Genomic DNA, 17,423 nt, shown 5'->3' with positions numbered 1-17,423 from the left:
ACAATTTTGCCTCCCACGCCAGATTTGCCGGTTGACGTAACCGAATAGTCTCTCTCGCTGTTTCGATTTTTAAAAAGACTCAAAAAGACGGCCATCACCAACGGACTCCGTTTTCGGCAGAGCGCCTGCGCAGCCTGCTGCTTGGGCTGTCGAATCGAGCCCGTCGCTTGGCGGCGCATGCGCAGCCCTAAAGCCCTGTTTCAAGCGGAAGGGCTAGAAAGCTTGCGCCTACGTACGAGCAGGCGAGCCGAGTTTGCGCTTGCGCAGAAAAGGCAACCTGGATGCGGCCTTTCCAGCATACGGGTTCTTGAGCCGGCCCCGCTTTTGTTTATCTCAGGGTGAAGGCGGGGTTAGCGCTGGCGACGCCCGCAGTCAGCTGAGCGGGTGCCGGCTACCTTTCCAAGGCGCTTGAGGGGCGGTAAGTGAGGGGGGGACCCCGCGGCCTCCAGCAAAGAGTCTCAATCTGCCCGAGAGGGTCGCAGCCCGGTGCTAGCGCTGGCCGGCGTGGGTGTATCGCAGATTGGAGAGCCGCGGGTCGCCCGAGCTATTTCCTCCCAGAAACAGGGCCTGCGCGCTTGGAGAGCCGTTCTCACGACGCGCTTAACTCGGGGATTGAATGAATCCCCTGGGGTGGGGGGTGTCGACTGCTGCGTCGGCGTCGGCCCAATGGCTGACTGGGGAATTCTGGGAGTTGAAGTCCACACCTCTAAACGTGATTAGATTACAAAACTGGTATATTCTATTGGGCGACCCCAAACGGTGTGGAAATGGTTATGGTTCCGTAACTGGGTTTCCCAGTTATATGTAATCTTGATTGATTTAGTAAGGGGATTTTTATTTTTATTTTATTTTTGAGTTGGCCTGACATACAAAAACTACACTAAAATGTGGCTGGCAGGTTTATAACGATTTATGTTGTGTGGACCCAGTGGGTTAATTGAATTAAACAGGATATGTGAGTGGTGCTCTTCTTAGGGTAGGAAATGGGAGTATTTGATCCACACAATAAAACCAGTATAGAAAAGTAAGAACTATTTCGATAGAACCCAAGTATGCTTTTCAAAAGGCAACTGGACTTTGTTTTTCTTTGAAGATGTTTCGCTTCTCATCCAAAAAGCTTATTCAGTTGCCTTTTGAAAAAGCACCTTTGGGACATCCATGACTGAATTACTGAGAATCTCCATAGACATTTTGGTGTAACAGACTATTTCAGTAGTCTTAATTGCTATGCATCTGGAGCAACTTAATTTCACCTGTGAATACTGTACAGTTCAACTGGGGCACTGAAGTTTCCTTGTAAAAGGATGTTTGAAACGTAGCTGTTTTGTTGATATGAAGGCCAGACTTCGTGTTCATTTGGAATAACTTTCACTGCATTAAGCAGAAGTGATTTTCTGAAAAGTATGTATCTGCACACTTGCTTAGGCGGAGAAATTTTTATCCTGAGTTTGCTGAAAATCTCTCTAGTAAAGGAAGATGTAAATGGGATATTTTCAATTGTGTGATTATCTGCTTTTGTTAAGAAAAACAATTTGCTGATGATAAAACATTTGCTTAACAGCATATTTTATAGTCAAATGCATCTAGAGCAGGGGTCTTCAAACTTGGCCCTTTTATGACTTATGGACTTCAACTCCCAGAATTCCTCAGCCAGCATAGCATGCCTGGCTAAGGAATTCTGGGAGTTGAAGTCCACAAGTCATAAAAGGGCCAAGTTTGAAGACCCCTGATCTAGAGACTTAACAGAGCACAGATGAGATATGTGTTTCAGCACCTCTGGATCTCTCTCTGTATTATGGCTAAAAGTATCTGTCAACATTTTTATATGCACCTTGGATTCTAACACTTTGAAAGCAGTAAATACTGTTAGCACATTTTTTAAAAAATAATGCATTTAAAATGAAACCAGAGAAAGAAAAATTACATTCATTTTCTTGCCTAGGTTTTTCAGAGGATTAAAATATGTCTGGGTTCCTTGAAAATGTTAGATGCTCTGAGTGTGTTGACTGGGGAGAAAAGCGAAATACAATAGCATCTATCGCAGCTGGTGTGCTGGTGTGTATGTTTAATTCTTATTTGTATACTAACATGCCTTACAATATTAGATAATATAAAAATCTTTATTGTTATACTATGAATATTTGACATGCATAATATGAAAGAATCCATAGGTCAGCCTTGAAATTTATTAATTCAGTAAATTAGAATGCAGCTTATCTTTTAACGTTATTCTATAAAAGTATTGTTACTTGGGGCCAACAAAGTGTTTGTGCTTATTGTAATTTTTCTCATTGTCTCTCAAATATTATTATTTTAATGTCTTATCAGAGTAGGGATAAAAGATGAGCATTGTGTTGATGGAAATGTGTTCAGTTTTTTACAGGGTGGTGGATTATAATAGATGCAGCTGTCAAATATCCACATTCAGAACAGTTCAATCATTCATACCATACTTGTGGAGTTATAGCTACGGTTGCATTCCTAATGTAAGTAATATTTCCATCCCAGTGTTAAAAATCTTTCTTTAGAATTTATTTGAAATATATGTTCCTATCTAATACCTGATATTCAACATCTAATTGAATGTTTTGTACTTTAATCAGACTGAATACACATTCCACTTAACCAAGCCCTGTGTTTATTTTGTTATGGGATACAGCTGTCTTAGGATAAATGATTTTTATGGGTAATGGGCTGAGACTGCTTGGAGTTTAGGTAGAACATCAGGAAGGCTACATATTGCCTATGGGGGTCCCAGTTTCAGATGAAAATTCCTTATTGGGGACCACATTGCCATAGTATTGGAAAAATTGGGCTCAGAAGTGCCTGAAGGCTAACTTGTGTCAGGAAAATGCCAGATGGCACTACCAAGTTTTTGCCTTCACCCTTCTTCCTTTTGCAACATAGGGATAATAATTCTGGTCTGCCTCATGCTATTACTGCAAGAAAGGCAACAATAAAATGCAAAGTTAAAGAACATTTCAGGCACTTTGAAATGCCATCAGTTACTGAATTTTCAATGCTCATGCCAAATTCAATTCTGTGTTTGTGTAGGATCAATGCCGTCTCCAACGGTCAGGTGCGTGGGGACAGTTACAGCGAAGGGTGCCTTGGGCAAACAGGTGAGCCTATTTTTCCTCTTATTATTATTTATAGCACAATTGAAAGAAAACTTTTTTTAAAAAAAATGCTGACAGCCTCTTTCCCACCTATTTAAAAATTTAATTTTTGTCATGAATGAGAAGTATCAGCCCTCCTTTATTCTGTTCGTTTAACAAGTTGGAGTATAATATTCCTAACTTTACAGAGAAAATTCAGTTACATTTTGAAATGATGTATCTGCCATTTTATTTTCTCATATATATTTTGAGACCCAATTCTCCTATCTTAGCAATTTATGCTAAGGTCCAATTGATTTAGATCATGGTTTTGTTCCCTGTGCTTCTGGGAAAATAATTGTTTTTAAAATGGGTTCCAATAATTAGGCTACCTATGAAGCTGTTTTGGTTATGCAGAGGATTGGAGATAGATCTTCCCAGCCCAGTATTAGATTCTCAAAATAAGCTTTTAAGGAGATGCAGCGAAAAATGTTTTGTTTCCCTAAAGGGATGTGTTTGAAATGTACATTTGTACATTTGGGGGTGGGGATAGATTTTTAGGGTTTTGATCCTATAATATTCCGAACATTCCCTAGGTGTTACCATACCAACAAGAAAATCAGTTTGTGTCATATATGAAAAATGTTGAATTTGTTTATTTTGAAAATAATGTGGTTATCTTTGTTTACATTAAGGTGCTCGCATCTGGCTGTTCATCGGTTTTATGTTGGCATTTGGATCCCTGATTGCATCAATGTGGGTTCTCTTTGGAGGCTATGTTATTAATGGTAAGAAAGCTGCCCGTGAAATATTGTTTAATTGTAGCCTTCTCTGGAAAAGGACTGTATCTTTTTTCTCTGTGTCAAGCTCTTCTAACATTCCACTGGAAATAAGAAATCACGGCATTGTATAAAGTTCTTCTCTTATATAAAGATAGTTCTTTCCTAGAGGCTCAACACAATTATATTACCACTGTCTTTTTCTTTAATATTTTTAGGCTGTGTTCAAGAAATCTAATATACTTATAGCATAAACCACTGAGTTTTAAATATACACAAATCATATTGTGCTTTAATGTTATATGAACATGGCTTCAGAGAATCCTGAGTTGTGACAGCTCATTCTTAACATCATTGTAGAAACTACTGTATATATAAAAAATATTCTTTAGAATGTGATCGTAGGCATATTTACTCTCTTCCCAAGCAGAAAGAGGTTCGCTTTGAGGAAAATTATTTATATTCCATCTTTCTACCATTTCAACATGTATTTGCTGGTTTATTTTTCAGTGTGTAATTACTTATTGTAGTTTGAACTAAACTGCTTTGAACAATATTTTAATTGTCAAAAGGCTAGTAAAAATATTTTGCGAATCATTTAATCATGTCAGAAAAACAGTTATCAAATTTTGCAAGTAAATAAATTCCTAAATAAACTGTTGGATACATTCCTAAAAACTGTTTGCCAGATTCTGATAAGAATGGCACCATCAGAAGCCATCTATTAATGCTTTTAGCATTGGGAAAATAAACTACACTGGTGTGGGAAGATGCTAATAATAAACTTCAGGAGTCTGATAAAATAACTCTTTTTCCACAGACAAACCAGACAAACCACCGGTTTATCCAGGAATAGCAGTCTTCTTTCAAAATGCTTTTATTTTCTTTGGGTAAGAATGCTTTCCATTCTTTATTTGGATTTATTATGTACATTATTATGCTCATCTATTATTTATTATGATAATCTATGATATCAACCTGGATATTTCTGGAAGTCCTGTGTAAGGGGTTGTTAAAAAAGGTTGGAGGCAGTGGTAAAAAAGAACAAGTTCACAATACTGATATAAATTTTAGCAGTGATATGTAGGGGTATCACCATAAAACTTAAAAAAATGGAAAACTTTAAAAAAGATTTTTTTTGGGTATATTTATATTTTATTGTTCTCTTTTATGCTGATTAAAATAACAAAATGCGTACTGAGCTAACAAAACTAATCATAAATATATTTATAGAGTGCCTTTTATTGAGATACATAACAACCAACTTAATTAAAACATTGTATTATCAGAGATGGCCAGTAAATATGAATCTTTACTCAATAAAAGTATAAAAGCATAAGTAAACAAATCAAATAATACTATCAAACAAGAACCAGCAACAGAATGTGATAAAATAAGATTTTTCCAAAGTTACACTAAGAACGTATTTTCATATATTAATAAAATTGAAGCTTAGGTTGCTCTTTACATCCTTCGTCTGAAATAATATTCAATCTGATTCAAGACAAGGCTGTTCCTCTTTGTCTTTTCCTAGAGAAAATCATCTAAAGAAGTTTTCAAGATAAGGATACCTTATATGCCTAAGAAATTCTTATTTGTCCAAAGAAATGGGGGTGATGCTTGATTTTGGAAATGAGAAAGATTTATGCCAACAATATAAGAGGGTTGTTTTTTTTACAAGCACACACCAAACTTGCTATTTTACTAACTCTGCTGCACATCCATATTTCAGGTATATAAGCCATAGCAAAAAGAAACAGTGCAAATTATTGACACTGCAGATTGCCTTTAGAAACGCAGTTGGACTGAGCATGCCAGAAAGGGTGCAGGCTTCACTCTTTTCCTTACACTAAGCTTTGATGGTGTCCCAGCTGAGCAGCAAAGTTTTGATTTCAGAGCCTTTTTCTCTTTACGTTTCTGTTCCAACAAAACTAAGCTAGATTATCTGAGAAGGACCAGGCTCTCTGAAAAGGGGCAACTTGCACTTATTTGCCTAACTTACACTTCACACTAAGCCATAGGTCCTTCATCTATAGTTCACTGAACAAAATGTTTGCCTTATTCCCAGAAGGCATTAAGCCAAAATGAAGAACCCTCTTTAGGGCTTGGCAGTATGAAAGTAGCCATTTACTAACATGGATTTTAAATATACTAAGGGTGCTTTTGGCTGTAAGGCCTATTCAAGCATTGTGATGTGGCTTCATCATACAATACATTTGACATAGAAAAGCAATGAGATCACGTGTTTTCTTTGGGGGGGGAAAATGAGGGGGATTTCTTCCAGTCAATATAGGCCATAAAATGGGAAAAGTTTTATCTGTGTAATATGATTTTACCATCATGGCCTCTTTCCTGGCCTTTATGTCTTCCACACACTGGTTTGCCTTTTCAGCAATCAGAACATTCCCTTATGGCAGGGGTGTCAAACTGGTGGCTTGCAGGCTGGATGTGTCAGGCGCAGGCCATGCCCACCCGGGCTCCACAAAGGCAAAAAAAGTCACAATATGTCATGTGATGCTATCGAGTTTGACAACCGGGCCTTATGGAGCCTCTCTGCCTGGAAAACAATGTTTCTCAACTTCATCATCTTTTTAAGATGCTTAGACTTCAACTCCCAGAATTCCCCAGCAAGCAGGTAGGGAATTCTGGGAGCTGAAGTTCACACATCTTAAGTGCTGAAGTTGAGAAACATTTCTGCAAAGTATGGATAGTATATTAATGGCACAGCAAAGCAGTCAAAGTAACTATTGAAAAGACAGAGAACCTGACTAATCTCTGACTGAAGGAAATCTTTTCTCTTGGTTTTTGTTTTTTTAATATGAGGGTCCTGACATCCATGTAGCTAATAATTTGTCTCTCTTTCTAACAGCGGTCTGGTATTTAAATTTGGTCGCACTGAGGACTTGTGGCAATAAGTGATATGGAGCATCTCACCTGTTATTTTTAATCACCCTTTTGTAATATATAAGTGCTCTGCTATCGGCAAAGAAGAAAACTCCACATTTTTGAATCATGATACACATTTCCATTTTTGTTCCCTTGAGACTTTTCTACTCTTGGCTTTTCGACGTTAAATATTGTAGCCTGCAATTAAGCTGAGGTGGAAGAGGAACTCTTACCTCTTACCAAATCTTTTTGTTATACCTTAATATTAATGTATCTTTTACCGTACCTTTATTTGGCGGTGTAAGTGCTGGGTTTTTTTTAATGTGAAATATTTGACTGACAGCATACGTGGAATGCTTGTATGTGACGGTTATTATGTGCATAAAAATGAAGTAGAAATATACTGTTACTATATTTCTAATGTGACTTCCTTCTTGTAGATTCTTGCAAAGTTTTTGAATTTTAGCAAAAGCTTATCCATAATGGAAGACTAACCTTTTCCTCAGATACATGCCCTGTCTTCCCTGCATGGTGTGGTTTTCCAACATATGTGGGAAGTGCTATTTGCAGAAGGCTGTATAAGAAATTTCCAGTGCAACCTTCTGACTTTGCAGGGAAGTCAATTTTCAATTGTGGAAAGGAAACAGTAGTCTGGTTTGTCCATTGGGTTAACTAATATTTTTTTTTAATCAAAGCACTCTTAACACAGGATGCTGAGCCAAACCTAAACAAACCATATGATGGTTTAGAGCAGGAGTGTCAAACTGCCGGCCCATGGGCCGGATGCATCACACAGAAGCTACACCCACCCCAGCTCCGGCGAGTTTGACACCCCTGGCTTAGAGTAATACATGAGCTCCATGATTGTGAAAAGCACTGTATATAAACACAGAATGGTAGGGCTGGACTCAGTTTCACATATAATATTTAATCTTCACCTTCCACTCACATTATGCATTTTAGCCGCCTAGAATGTAAAAAGCACCATTTTTTTTAAAAGAAGCACTGAAAGATTAATGTTAGCCTTACAAGCAAGTATTTTATACAAAATGCTTACCAAATATTCTGGCAATTTTAATAAAGCAAATAAGTCTCTTTTCGTGCATTCTTGTGGCATCAGAGAGAAAGTCTCATAGCTTGCTGCCCTCCTGAAGATTGTGTTCAGAATCCAACAGCTAAATGGGGGAACTAGATATAAGAAAAATAAGGTATTTTTTAAAATACTGTTTTCAATAATGCATTCTTAAATGCAACTACTAATTAGGGTGAGTTTACATATAGTAGACAGTTGGTTCTGCCAAAGTGTGAGATATATACAAATCTTGTTTGCTTAACCAAAGTTACTGAATCTCCCTAGGTGGCTAATTAACCTGGTTAGACATAAGCTGTAGCTTACAAACCAAAATTACTAGGTTTCCACTAATTAACCTGGTTAGACTTAAGCTGTAGCTTACAAACCAAAATTACTAGGTTTCCACAAAACATTAACACCAAATTGAGTAAATTACATTCAAATGGGATCCGATTCTAGAACATCCAAAACAGTGAGAAATATGTAGGGTGATTGTAATATGTTCATATTACATGTATTCATCAATGAGAAAGATTTGGGTTCTACGCTTTTTAATATAGTAGTGTTCAGTGTGATCTGCATGGTTTATTTGACCATGATTACTCCAAAAACTGACTACAGTATTGTTAAAATGGAGTAAATTGACTGAATCTGCACAACCCACTAAGCCAAAACCAAACACCACTGTCCATTGGATAAATTGAATCTAGACATTCTGGGACTTATTTCTTTCTTTCTTTTTTTTTTTTTTTGCTTTAGTTAAAGGACAATGTATGAGTAAAATAGCTCACATCCTAAGACACGGGTTTTCAAACCTGGCCCTTTTATGACTTGTGGACTTCAACTCCCAGAATTCCTCAGCCAGACACTCCCAGAATTCCTCAGCCAGAATTCCTCAGCCAGACACTGGCTGAGGAATTCTGGGAGTTAAAGTCCACAAGTCATAAAAGGGTCAAGTTTGAAGACCCCGTCCTAAGACATTCAGCTCAGTGTAACCCAGCTGCCAAGAAGCAAAAAGATTTTTATGTAAAGCTGACATTGTGAATCCCAATCTTTTCAAAATGCAACACTGTAAAATATAATCCTACCTCCCAATAAGCTTGATCATCAAAGTATTTTGTTACAGGAGGTGCTTTCCATAATTTGAAAGTTAAAAAGAGACCTATAAAAATAAATTGAAACCAGACATCTGCAATAAATTTCTACAGTTTATCACTGTTAATGACACCTAGCTAAATTATTTTGGCTCTTTTAGCTTCTAATTCTACATCTCCAATTGCCATTTGATACATCCCCTAAGTGTCCCTTGCTTCATCTAGTTTCTCCCTTCATCCAACTCTTAGCTGAAGTTCTTTTCTCCCAAAATGTCTTCTGATCCATGAGCATTGGAGATCCCCAGATCCTGCCAAAAGTTGCCATCAATATGCTCATGTAACAGGATGGGAAATAATTAAATACACTAGATAATTATATTTTAATTTCATTTTAGTGTCTGCTAATTAGTGTACATTTAAAGTGACAAAGTTTTTATTCTATATGTAATTTAATTTAATCACAATTGGATTATAGACTCCTGATGGTACAGTGGTTAGAATGCAGTTGTTAGCTGCGAAGTCGTGTCCGACCCATCGCGACCCCATGGACAATGTTCCTCCAGGCCTTCCTGTCCTTTACCATCTGGAGTCCATTTAAGTTCACACCTACTGCTTCAGTGACTCCATCCAGCCACCTCATTCTCTGTCATCCCCTTCTATTGCCCTCAATCTTTCCCAGCATTAGGCTCTTCTCCACAAGCTAACTCTGCCCACAGCCTGGAATTCGATCATGACGGGCTCAAGGTTGACTCACCCTTCCATCCTTCGGAGGTCAGTAAAATGAGGAGCCAGATTGTTGGGGGCAACATGGTGACATTGTAAACTGGGGTGTCAAACTGCCAGATGCGTCACACAGAAGCCGTGCCCACCCATTGCCGGCAATGGCAAAACAGTCCCGATACGTTGCGCAATGTCATGTGACATCGCGAGTTTGACATGTCTATTGTAAACCGTCCAGAGAATGCTGTAAAGCAGTGGTTCTCAACGTCAACCACTTTAAGATGAGTGGACATCAAATCCCAGAATTTCCCACCAGCATGAGGTTGAGAAACACTGCTGAAAAACACTATGGGGCAGTGAGTGCCATTGCTATTGCTATAGTATCGCAACATTCCCCTAGCCATTTGTTAGCTCTTCAAAATACCCTTTTTAGGCATGATTTTTGCCAAGATACAAATACACATCAGTAAATATATGGCAGGATTTGAAACGTGAAATACCCTATGTATGCTAAGATCCCTACACAAATGATCAGTTGTGCAAACCTTGGTTTATGAACTATCCAACTTTTAAAATCTCAGGCTTTCTTGTCCTCATCCTAAGGAATGGTGAAAACATTCCAAAAAAATCCATCAGCCACCCCATCTGACAAACTCCCAAGTGTTCTAGAAATTCAGCTTCTTTTATCAGAAAAAAATCTGTTCTATGTTAACTTCACTGAATTCAGATTTTAATACACATTTTAGAGGCATGGTTTATCCTGTAAAGCAGAGGTCCATAACCTATAGGCCACTGGGCTGCGTAAGTGGCTGGCCAGTACATGCGCGCATGCATGCTCATCCTCGCCCTGGTGCTAGCCTCGGCGCAACCTTGGGTGTGACTCATGCTGGTACTAGCCTCGCCACGACCCTCGCACCGGTGCTAGTCTCAGCGTGACCCTTGGCACGAACCTCATGGCGCTAGCCATGGTGTGACCCTCCGCCAGTGCTAGCAGCCCCATTTATGGAGGGCGCATGGTCACGGCCCCGTTCACGCGTATGCGCACACAGCTACATTTGGGTGAGAGCATGCGCGCGTAAAGGTGTCTGCCCATCCCTTTCCCACTAGGCTGCCAACCCAGAAAGTTGGTGAGCCCTGCTGTAAAGGTTGGCCAATCTTGGAGGACAATTGCAGACCCAACAAAACACTTGTTACTGACGCTCTACTGGCAGAGAAGTGATTTTGGGATACAGACCTGTAATCAGACCGCCAAACAGACTGAGGCATAGGCTCAAGCTGAGTACACCAACTTCAATTAAAGCTGAATAACCAAACCTGCAACTGATCATAAAGGCAAAGAAGCATTCAAAAGTCAAGAAGGAAAATAAAAGACACCTTCTGTTTTCTAAACAGGGACTTTTGCTGGTCTTTACAAACTGTTCCATTAATTTCTAAACTTTCTTTCTTAAGGACACTGTTTCATATCTCCTGCATGCTGGGTGTGGAGCACTCAGGAGTTCTAGAGATCCTGAATATTTCCCTAGAGCTGCTTAAACTGAGTGTCCCCTGAAACACTTAATTCTACTGCAGCTGTGCAAAGATAATGGAGATCAGTCCTAGCGGGTCCGCTATTTATTTATTTATTTTATTACATTTATTACATTATTTTATTGAGTTTTGATTTCCCCTATCTTGTAGGGGAAATCAAAACTCAATAAAATAATGTCAAAAACAAGAACATAGATGAACTCCCAAATCGTTTTTCCAAAACTTTAAGGTAGTTCTAGGTTTGTGAGATTAGAGTGGTTAAGTCACCTAAGGACTTCCATGTTTGTAAGTCGAAGTTATACAGGGTAGACCTCGACTTACAACAGTTCATTTAGTGACCATTCAAAGTTACAATGGCACTGAACAATGTGACTTATGACCATTTTTCACAGTTGTGGCCTTTGCAACATCCCCGTGATCCGATGATCAAAATTCAGAGGTTTGGCAACTGGTTCATATTTATGATCGGCGCTGAGTCCCTGGGTTATGTAATCAGCTTTTGCAACCTTCTGACAAACAAAGACAGTGGGGAAGCCAGATTCACTTAACAACCGGGTTACTAACTTACCAACTGCAGTGATTCACTTAATAACTGTGGCAAGGAAGGTTGTAAAATGGGGCAAAACTCACTTAACAAATGTCTCACTTAACAACATACATTGTAGGCTCAATTGTGGCCGTACATCGAGGATTGCCTGTATATGAGTCTTTACAGACTGATGTAGACTAATCCAGCCAGAGTTTAGTTCTTTATTTGCTTATATCCAATAAACAGAATCTTGCCAGACTAAACCAATACTATTCTCTAATGGGTATACCCTGAGAGATCCTGATTCTGTTCCAGTCCAGCTCCAGTCTGTGCTACTACTTGTCCTGCCCTCCTCCTTGGAATGTCCCCCCCCCCACTTCCTGGGAAACTACCTTTTAAACTACCTTTTGACATCACACCTCTGCAGGCATCCTCACTCACCTGATTATACAACATGTAAACTGACTATCAACCAAGGATTCTTAAAGTTGATCAAGGGTAATAAAAAACTGACAGATTCAGCTTACACTGAGAGGTTCTTGCTGTGGCTTATTAGGACGAGAACAATGTGGGTTATCCCTCCAAGCAAACTGGGCAAGCCAAAAGTGTAATGAACTCCACAAGTATCATGGATCTTGAGTGCTGGATCCAAACGTTCCTGAGTTTGATAGGAAGAGGAATGTAGAAAAGGCAAACACACAATAAGGTTTTTGTACTAGAAGTTACAACCATTAGTGTTTATGTATAAACATATAGCCTATCCTCTTATTAATTTTTAACAGTCCCAAAGTAGGGCTTTAAACAGAACTGTCTGCACGCCTCTTTCCACAGAAACGTGGAATGCAGAGGCCTTGGCCACGTGGACTGTGTGAGCCTCTTCATAACTATGGAGAAGACTAGCACATGTCCAAGACATATTCAAGAAATTTTCCTCAAGAAACCTGGAATTATAAAGCATCCCAGCTGCTTGTTCCATGACCAGCAATGAAAAGGTATAAAACAGGGAGGGTTACCTGTAAACAGGCTTTGCCGAGGACACAAACTGTGCCTGCTGCCAGACCCAAAACCATTGCAATCCAAGGCTGTTGGATGTCAGAAGCGGAGAAACCAAGAGCAATCCCACCTGCTAGTGTAGCATTCTGGATGTGAGCCTGGACAACAAACAAACAAAAAACCAAATCGAAGCCTGAGTTAAGCTGGGTGGCTGCTTTCTGTTCATGAAAGGCAAAATAGCCTTGGAGTCTCTTGAACCAGGATTTTATTTATGTACTCTTCTGCCTTTCCAGGAGGTCAAAGTTGTACAGATGGTTTCTCCCTTTATCTTTGTGAAGGAATGTAGAGGGAATGGGGAAGGAATGAGTGAATCATTAAGGGGGGACTTGGATGATACTCTCCTGAGAAAGAGGAAAGAAACTCAAACTAGTCACAACCTAATTTATTTATTTATTTATTTATTTTAATTCCATTTATATCCCGCCCTTCTCCGAAGACTCAGGGCGGCTTACAAGCTTAGCAGTAGCCTTCATTCTATGTATATGCCTGCTTATTAGGGCTTTCACACACACACCCCAAGCGGCATTATTACAAAGTCAGCTTAATTGCCCCCAACAATCTGGGTCCTCATTTTACCTACCTCGGAAGGATGGAAGGCTGAGTCAACCTTGAGCCTGGTGGGACTCGAACCTGCACTAATTGCAGGCAGCTGGTGTTACTTAAGGAGGCATTAGCCCACTGCTCCACCAAGGCTCTTCACCAATGATCTGTCCTCGCTCATTTTAAACCAAGGGTCTTCAAACTTGGCCCTTTTATGACTTGTGAACTTCAACTCCCAGAATTCCTTAGCCAGACACGCTGGCTGAGGAATTCTGGGAGTTGAAGTCCACAAGTCATAAAAGGGCCAAGTTTGAAGACCCCCTGTTTTAAACCAACATTTTTCAACCTAAGCAACTTTAAGACATGTCGACTTCAACTCCCAGAATTCCCTAGCCAGCATGGCTGGCTAGGGAATTCTGGGAGGTGAAGTCCACATGTCTTAAAGTTGCTTAGGTTGAGAAACACAGTTCTAAACCAATGTTGTGCGATTTGACCCTGTCAAGACCCACTGGGATGGCAACTTCTCGCCTCGACATTTGGAGGGCCACAGGATCAAGAATGTGGCTCTTCTGATGGAGAAAGCAAGTGCTTCTGTCTCACCATGCTGAGTTTTCCATTTCTGCTGGTTGCCACTGAGAGCAAAAAAGCGGCAATGGTACTTGTGGCCATCGCAAAGTAGGTGTTGTAGATGGCAGTCCATTTTTTGTCTTCTTCCTCGATCAGGGCAGAATTGAAGCTGGGCCACAAGATCCAGAGAAAGAGAGTACCTGGTAAACCACAAAGAAGAACAATGGTTAAACTCTCAAATCCAGCAGAGCTCCAGTTTTCAGCAGTATGGGAGGAGAGCCATTGCTAGTCTATGGCCATAAAAATCAGGAGTCTGGAAGCACTTTCTTTAAATAATAGCTTCTGTAAGCTGCAGCCTCTTAATAAAAGTTGACAAAGGTGCTATCTCAGCTTCCAGTTTTTAGCAGTCTCTTTCACCTCACTAGCAGGGGGTTGGACTAGAAGACCTCCAAGGTTCCTGTTATGCTGATAAGGCCGAGCATTATGCACCATGCCCACAGAGAATGCTGAACTCAAGCAGACGTATCCTCTCAAACAAATCCAATCAGTGTTTACAGTTTACCATTCCTTGCCACTTCTCCAAAGACACAGACCTAGAGGGAGTGTCTGATTTTATAAGGAATGGAGACATGTAGTCCAGGAGTATGTAATTTTATCAAGCCTATGGCTTGCTTCTGCTTATCATAGCACTTCTCTGTAGCAACTTTTCCCTGTGCATCTGGAATACCGTGAGCAAACTACCAGGGTTTACAGGTTTGAATTGTAGAAGTCTACAGGTAGTCAGGATTCCCAAGCGGGAGGGGCTGCATTCCAGAGGAACAAGAGACAGCAAAGTTTAGATCGCTTGGTTGGGAGGAAGAGAGTCAAAGCAGCTCCTTCCTCAAAGTTTCTCAGAGTATATCTTTAATGATGCAAAAACTTTGCTTCAGTTTGGCAAGCTTGCTGTCTATAGGTGAGGAACAATAAAGGAAACTGCTTAGCAACTTTCTTGGTTTGGGGAGCCTGAAATCAGATCCACTAGATGGCAGCAAAGATTTAAGTTTTCCTGAGTTTCTTTGCTGCCATCTAATGGACATCTGGATGTTTTGCAGCCCAGATCTGAAAGAACTAGTATTATTTTCCCATCTTTGGGTAGTTCCCCCCCACCTCAAATGCTGAACATTTGATCTATCGGTCAAAGTAAGTGGCAGAACCAGTACTCCCTCAAGGATCTGTGTAACCCGATCTCCTTTTGCAATGTTATGTTTGAAAAGAAATAACAGGTGTTAAGTGGCTTATAATTTATGGCAGACATGGGGGATTGCCTGTCTTAAGTCTAGAATTTATCCTGGCAAAGAGTAAACTGAGGAATCAGAATAAGTATTTCGAATGCTGATAATACCAGTATTTCATATTGCCTTTTATCCTCTTTTCATCTGTTCTTCTACACTGATAAGTAGATTTGCACATCTTGGTTATTCCTCTAAATTTTGGACCTCCTGGTTCCATGGGACCTTATCTGTTTGTTCCCAAGGGAAGGGAAGCAAACTGGAGAGATTCTTGTAATATAGGTAGAACAAAGGTGACATTATATATTTCGCTATGCTACACCAACCCAGAGATACTAATCCAAACCCAAACCACCCACTGGCTGGCTTAATACGCTATACAAATCCACTCGACTTGAAGTAACTTTTGACTTAAATTTAGTCCTTTATGTTGACTGGTAATCCTCACTTTCCAACCATTCGTTCAGCAACCATTTGATCTTGGAACAGCACTGAAAGAGTGGTACCAGTGGTGGGATTCAAATACCTGACCAACTGGTTCTCTGCGTGGATGCAGGCCTGGGCATCCAAGGCCTAGAACAGACTTCGGGAAGTGGAATCCACGCATTTCCCCTGAGCTGTTCTAGGCCTGGGAGGCCTCCTCTAGCCGGTTCTCCGAACTCAAAAAATTTTTAGCTACCAGTTCTGCCGAACCGTTGTGAATCCCACCACTGGCCTTCCCCACACCCTCTGCGGCATCCCTGCACTCCTTATGTAGAACTCCTGCTGCCTGCTGCTTAAGAACCAGCGTATCTTGGGGTTATGATGGCAAGTGGCAGTGCTGGGATTGCTGTTGCTAAGTGATGCAGCCATGCGATGTTGCACTGTATGACCGCGCCACTTAGTGATAGGAATCCTGCTCCCAAGGACTATTATAAATATTAAGCAAAATTTTAAATAAAGAGCATCTCCCTGGATTGTTAATTCTTACTATACGTTTTCAAGAAGAGACATTTTCAGTTAACACGGAGAGGCTGATAAGTTGCATGCAAGATCCAGATGCCAGTTGGATGGGTGTTCCCTGTCCTTGACCTTCTAGAAAGAAGGAAGCCTGCTTATCTCTTGGAACAGAAAGCGCTGCCTCAGAGCTCTTTCTAAGATAGGTTGCTCAGAGCAGAGTCATAATCCTCCCCAGGCAGGGATCTCTGCCAAAATGTAAATAATTATCAACAGACTAGGGCTCAGTTTTACAGCTCCATCGGCATTCTCTTTCATGATCTGTCCATTTATCTGTAACTGTACTTGGACAGTATGCTAATCCTTAATTAAAGGAACCACGGACAAAGGTATCTACAGGGTATGCTGGGGGGGGGAATCAAGATAACCAGAACCTATGATCAAAGCTTCGCCTGTTTTTTGTGTGTGTCATACACAACGGGGATAAAAACACGCAGAACTTGGATTGCACTGTTGTGGCTAATTATCTTAACTTCTCTGACCGTGCCTTGCAAACATCCTTGATGGATTTAGTAATGATCTATAGAAATAACCAATGCTAAGCCAGTTCAAAAGCTCTTTTATACTTGCTAAATTATCTAATCAGTACTGTGTGGCTGCTTCATCTAACGGCTTTTTCATCAGCCAGACTGAATGCCCTGCCTTCTACATTATTGTAAGTGCAAGGGAGAATCAATAGCAGAGCAGTGGAAGAGGAGTGACTGAAGGAATGTGGGATGTTCAGTCCAGAGAAAAGGCAATTGTTTGAAGGTGTGATAACCGTCTCCAGCTATTTAAAAAGAAGCTGCAAAGAGGATGACCAACTCCTTCCTATGGCCATAGAAACCAGGACCAGAAATAACAAGCAGGCTGTAACAGATTCAACTACCTAAATCAGTCTTTCTCAACCTTGGCAACTTTAAAAAGTTTGGACTTCAGCTGCCAGAAAGTTGAAGTCCGCACAGCTTAAGGTTGTCAAGGTTAAGAAACACTGACCCAGATTTCCTTGACAGAAAGCTTTGTACAACAGTAGAAAATCTATTAACTGAGATTATCAGTTCTCCATCTTTGGAGATTTTTTTAAGAAGTGGTTAGACCAAGTGTTGTGTAGTGGGTCCGACTCAAGGAAGAGACGCCAGCCGGTGTGTGAGTTCAGCTCTTTATTGGATGGGGGGTAGCGAACTGAGGGATGAGGGTTACCTGGCCTCCTTAAATACCTAGCCAGGTAAGCAGACAGCCAATGGGGTTGGCCCTAGGTTTCCTGCCAAAACTGGGTTTCCCGCCAAAACCATTCAGGCCAACGCCCCCTGGTGGC

The 17,423-nt window shown here is 40.4% G+C and overlaps 2 protein-coding genes across 6 annotated transcripts in view; one reads left to right on the top strand and one right to left on the bottom strand.

Moving 5' to 3' along the window:
* The first annotated feature begins 263 nt into the window (after positions 1-263).
* TMEM50A (transmembrane protein 50A) lies at positions 264-7,755 on the top strand. Its single transcript, XM_081335497.1, has 7 exons — positions 264-418; positions 1,943-2,055; positions 2,374-2,486; positions 3,055-3,122; positions 3,794-3,886; positions 4,698-4,767; positions 6,747-7,755. Exons 2-7 carry the CDS (start codon positions 1,963-1,965, stop codon positions 6,790-6,792), a joined length of 483 nt encoding a protein of 160 aa, XP_081191623.1. The 5' UTR covers positions 264-418; positions 1,943-1,962; the 3' UTR covers positions 6,793-7,755.
* Positions 3,880-17,423, bottom strand: part of LOC308672505 (RH-like protein) — a 25,806-nt gene continuing 12,262 nt past the window's right edge. For 3 of the 5 annotated variants that reach the window (XM_081335495.1, XM_081335492.1, XM_081335494.1), the window contains 6 exons: positions 13,899-14,065; positions 12,719-12,856; positions 12,233-12,363; positions 10,884-10,969; positions 8,924-8,997; positions 7,783-7,951 (listed from right to left, as the gene is read on the bottom strand). In XM_081335495.1, the coding sequence (XP_081191621.1) occupies positions 7,925-7,951; positions 8,924-8,997; positions 10,884-10,969; positions 12,233-12,363; positions 12,719-12,856; positions 13,899-14,065 (623 nt within the window). In that variant the 3' untranslated portion in view covers positions 7,783-7,924. Of the gene's footprint in view, positions 3,982-7,782; positions 7,952-8,923; positions 8,998-10,883; positions 10,970-12,232; positions 12,364-12,718; positions 12,857-13,898; positions 14,066-17,423 lie in introns of those variants that run through there. The other 2 variants (XR_014027439.1, XM_081335493.1) reach the window with 2 other exon arrangements.

The sequence above is a fragment of the Vipera berus genome (assembly GCF_964194415.1).
Source record: "Vipera berus genome assembly, chromosome: 9".
NCBI lineage: Eukaryota > Metazoa > Chordata > Lepidosauria > Squamata > Viperidae > Vipera > Vipera berus.
Note: the sequence above shows the minus strand (reverse complement) of the source record. Positions and strands in the feature narration are given on the sequence as shown.

Bases quoted from the DNA above. Each gene is read 5' to 3' on its own strand.
- TMEM50A (XM_081335497.1), top strand. From the start codon at position 1,963: ATGTCTGGGTTCCTTGAAAATGTTAGATGCTCTGAGTGTGTTGACTGG. The intron at 2,056-2,373 runs GTGTGTATGTTT...AAATGTGTTCAG, and splicing joins CTATCGCAGCTGGTGTGCTG to TTTTTTACAGGGTGGTGGAT. The intron at 3,123-3,793 runs GTGAGCCTATTT...GTTTACATTAAG, and splicing joins AGGGTGCCTTGGGCAAACAG to GTGCTCGCATCTGGCTGTTC.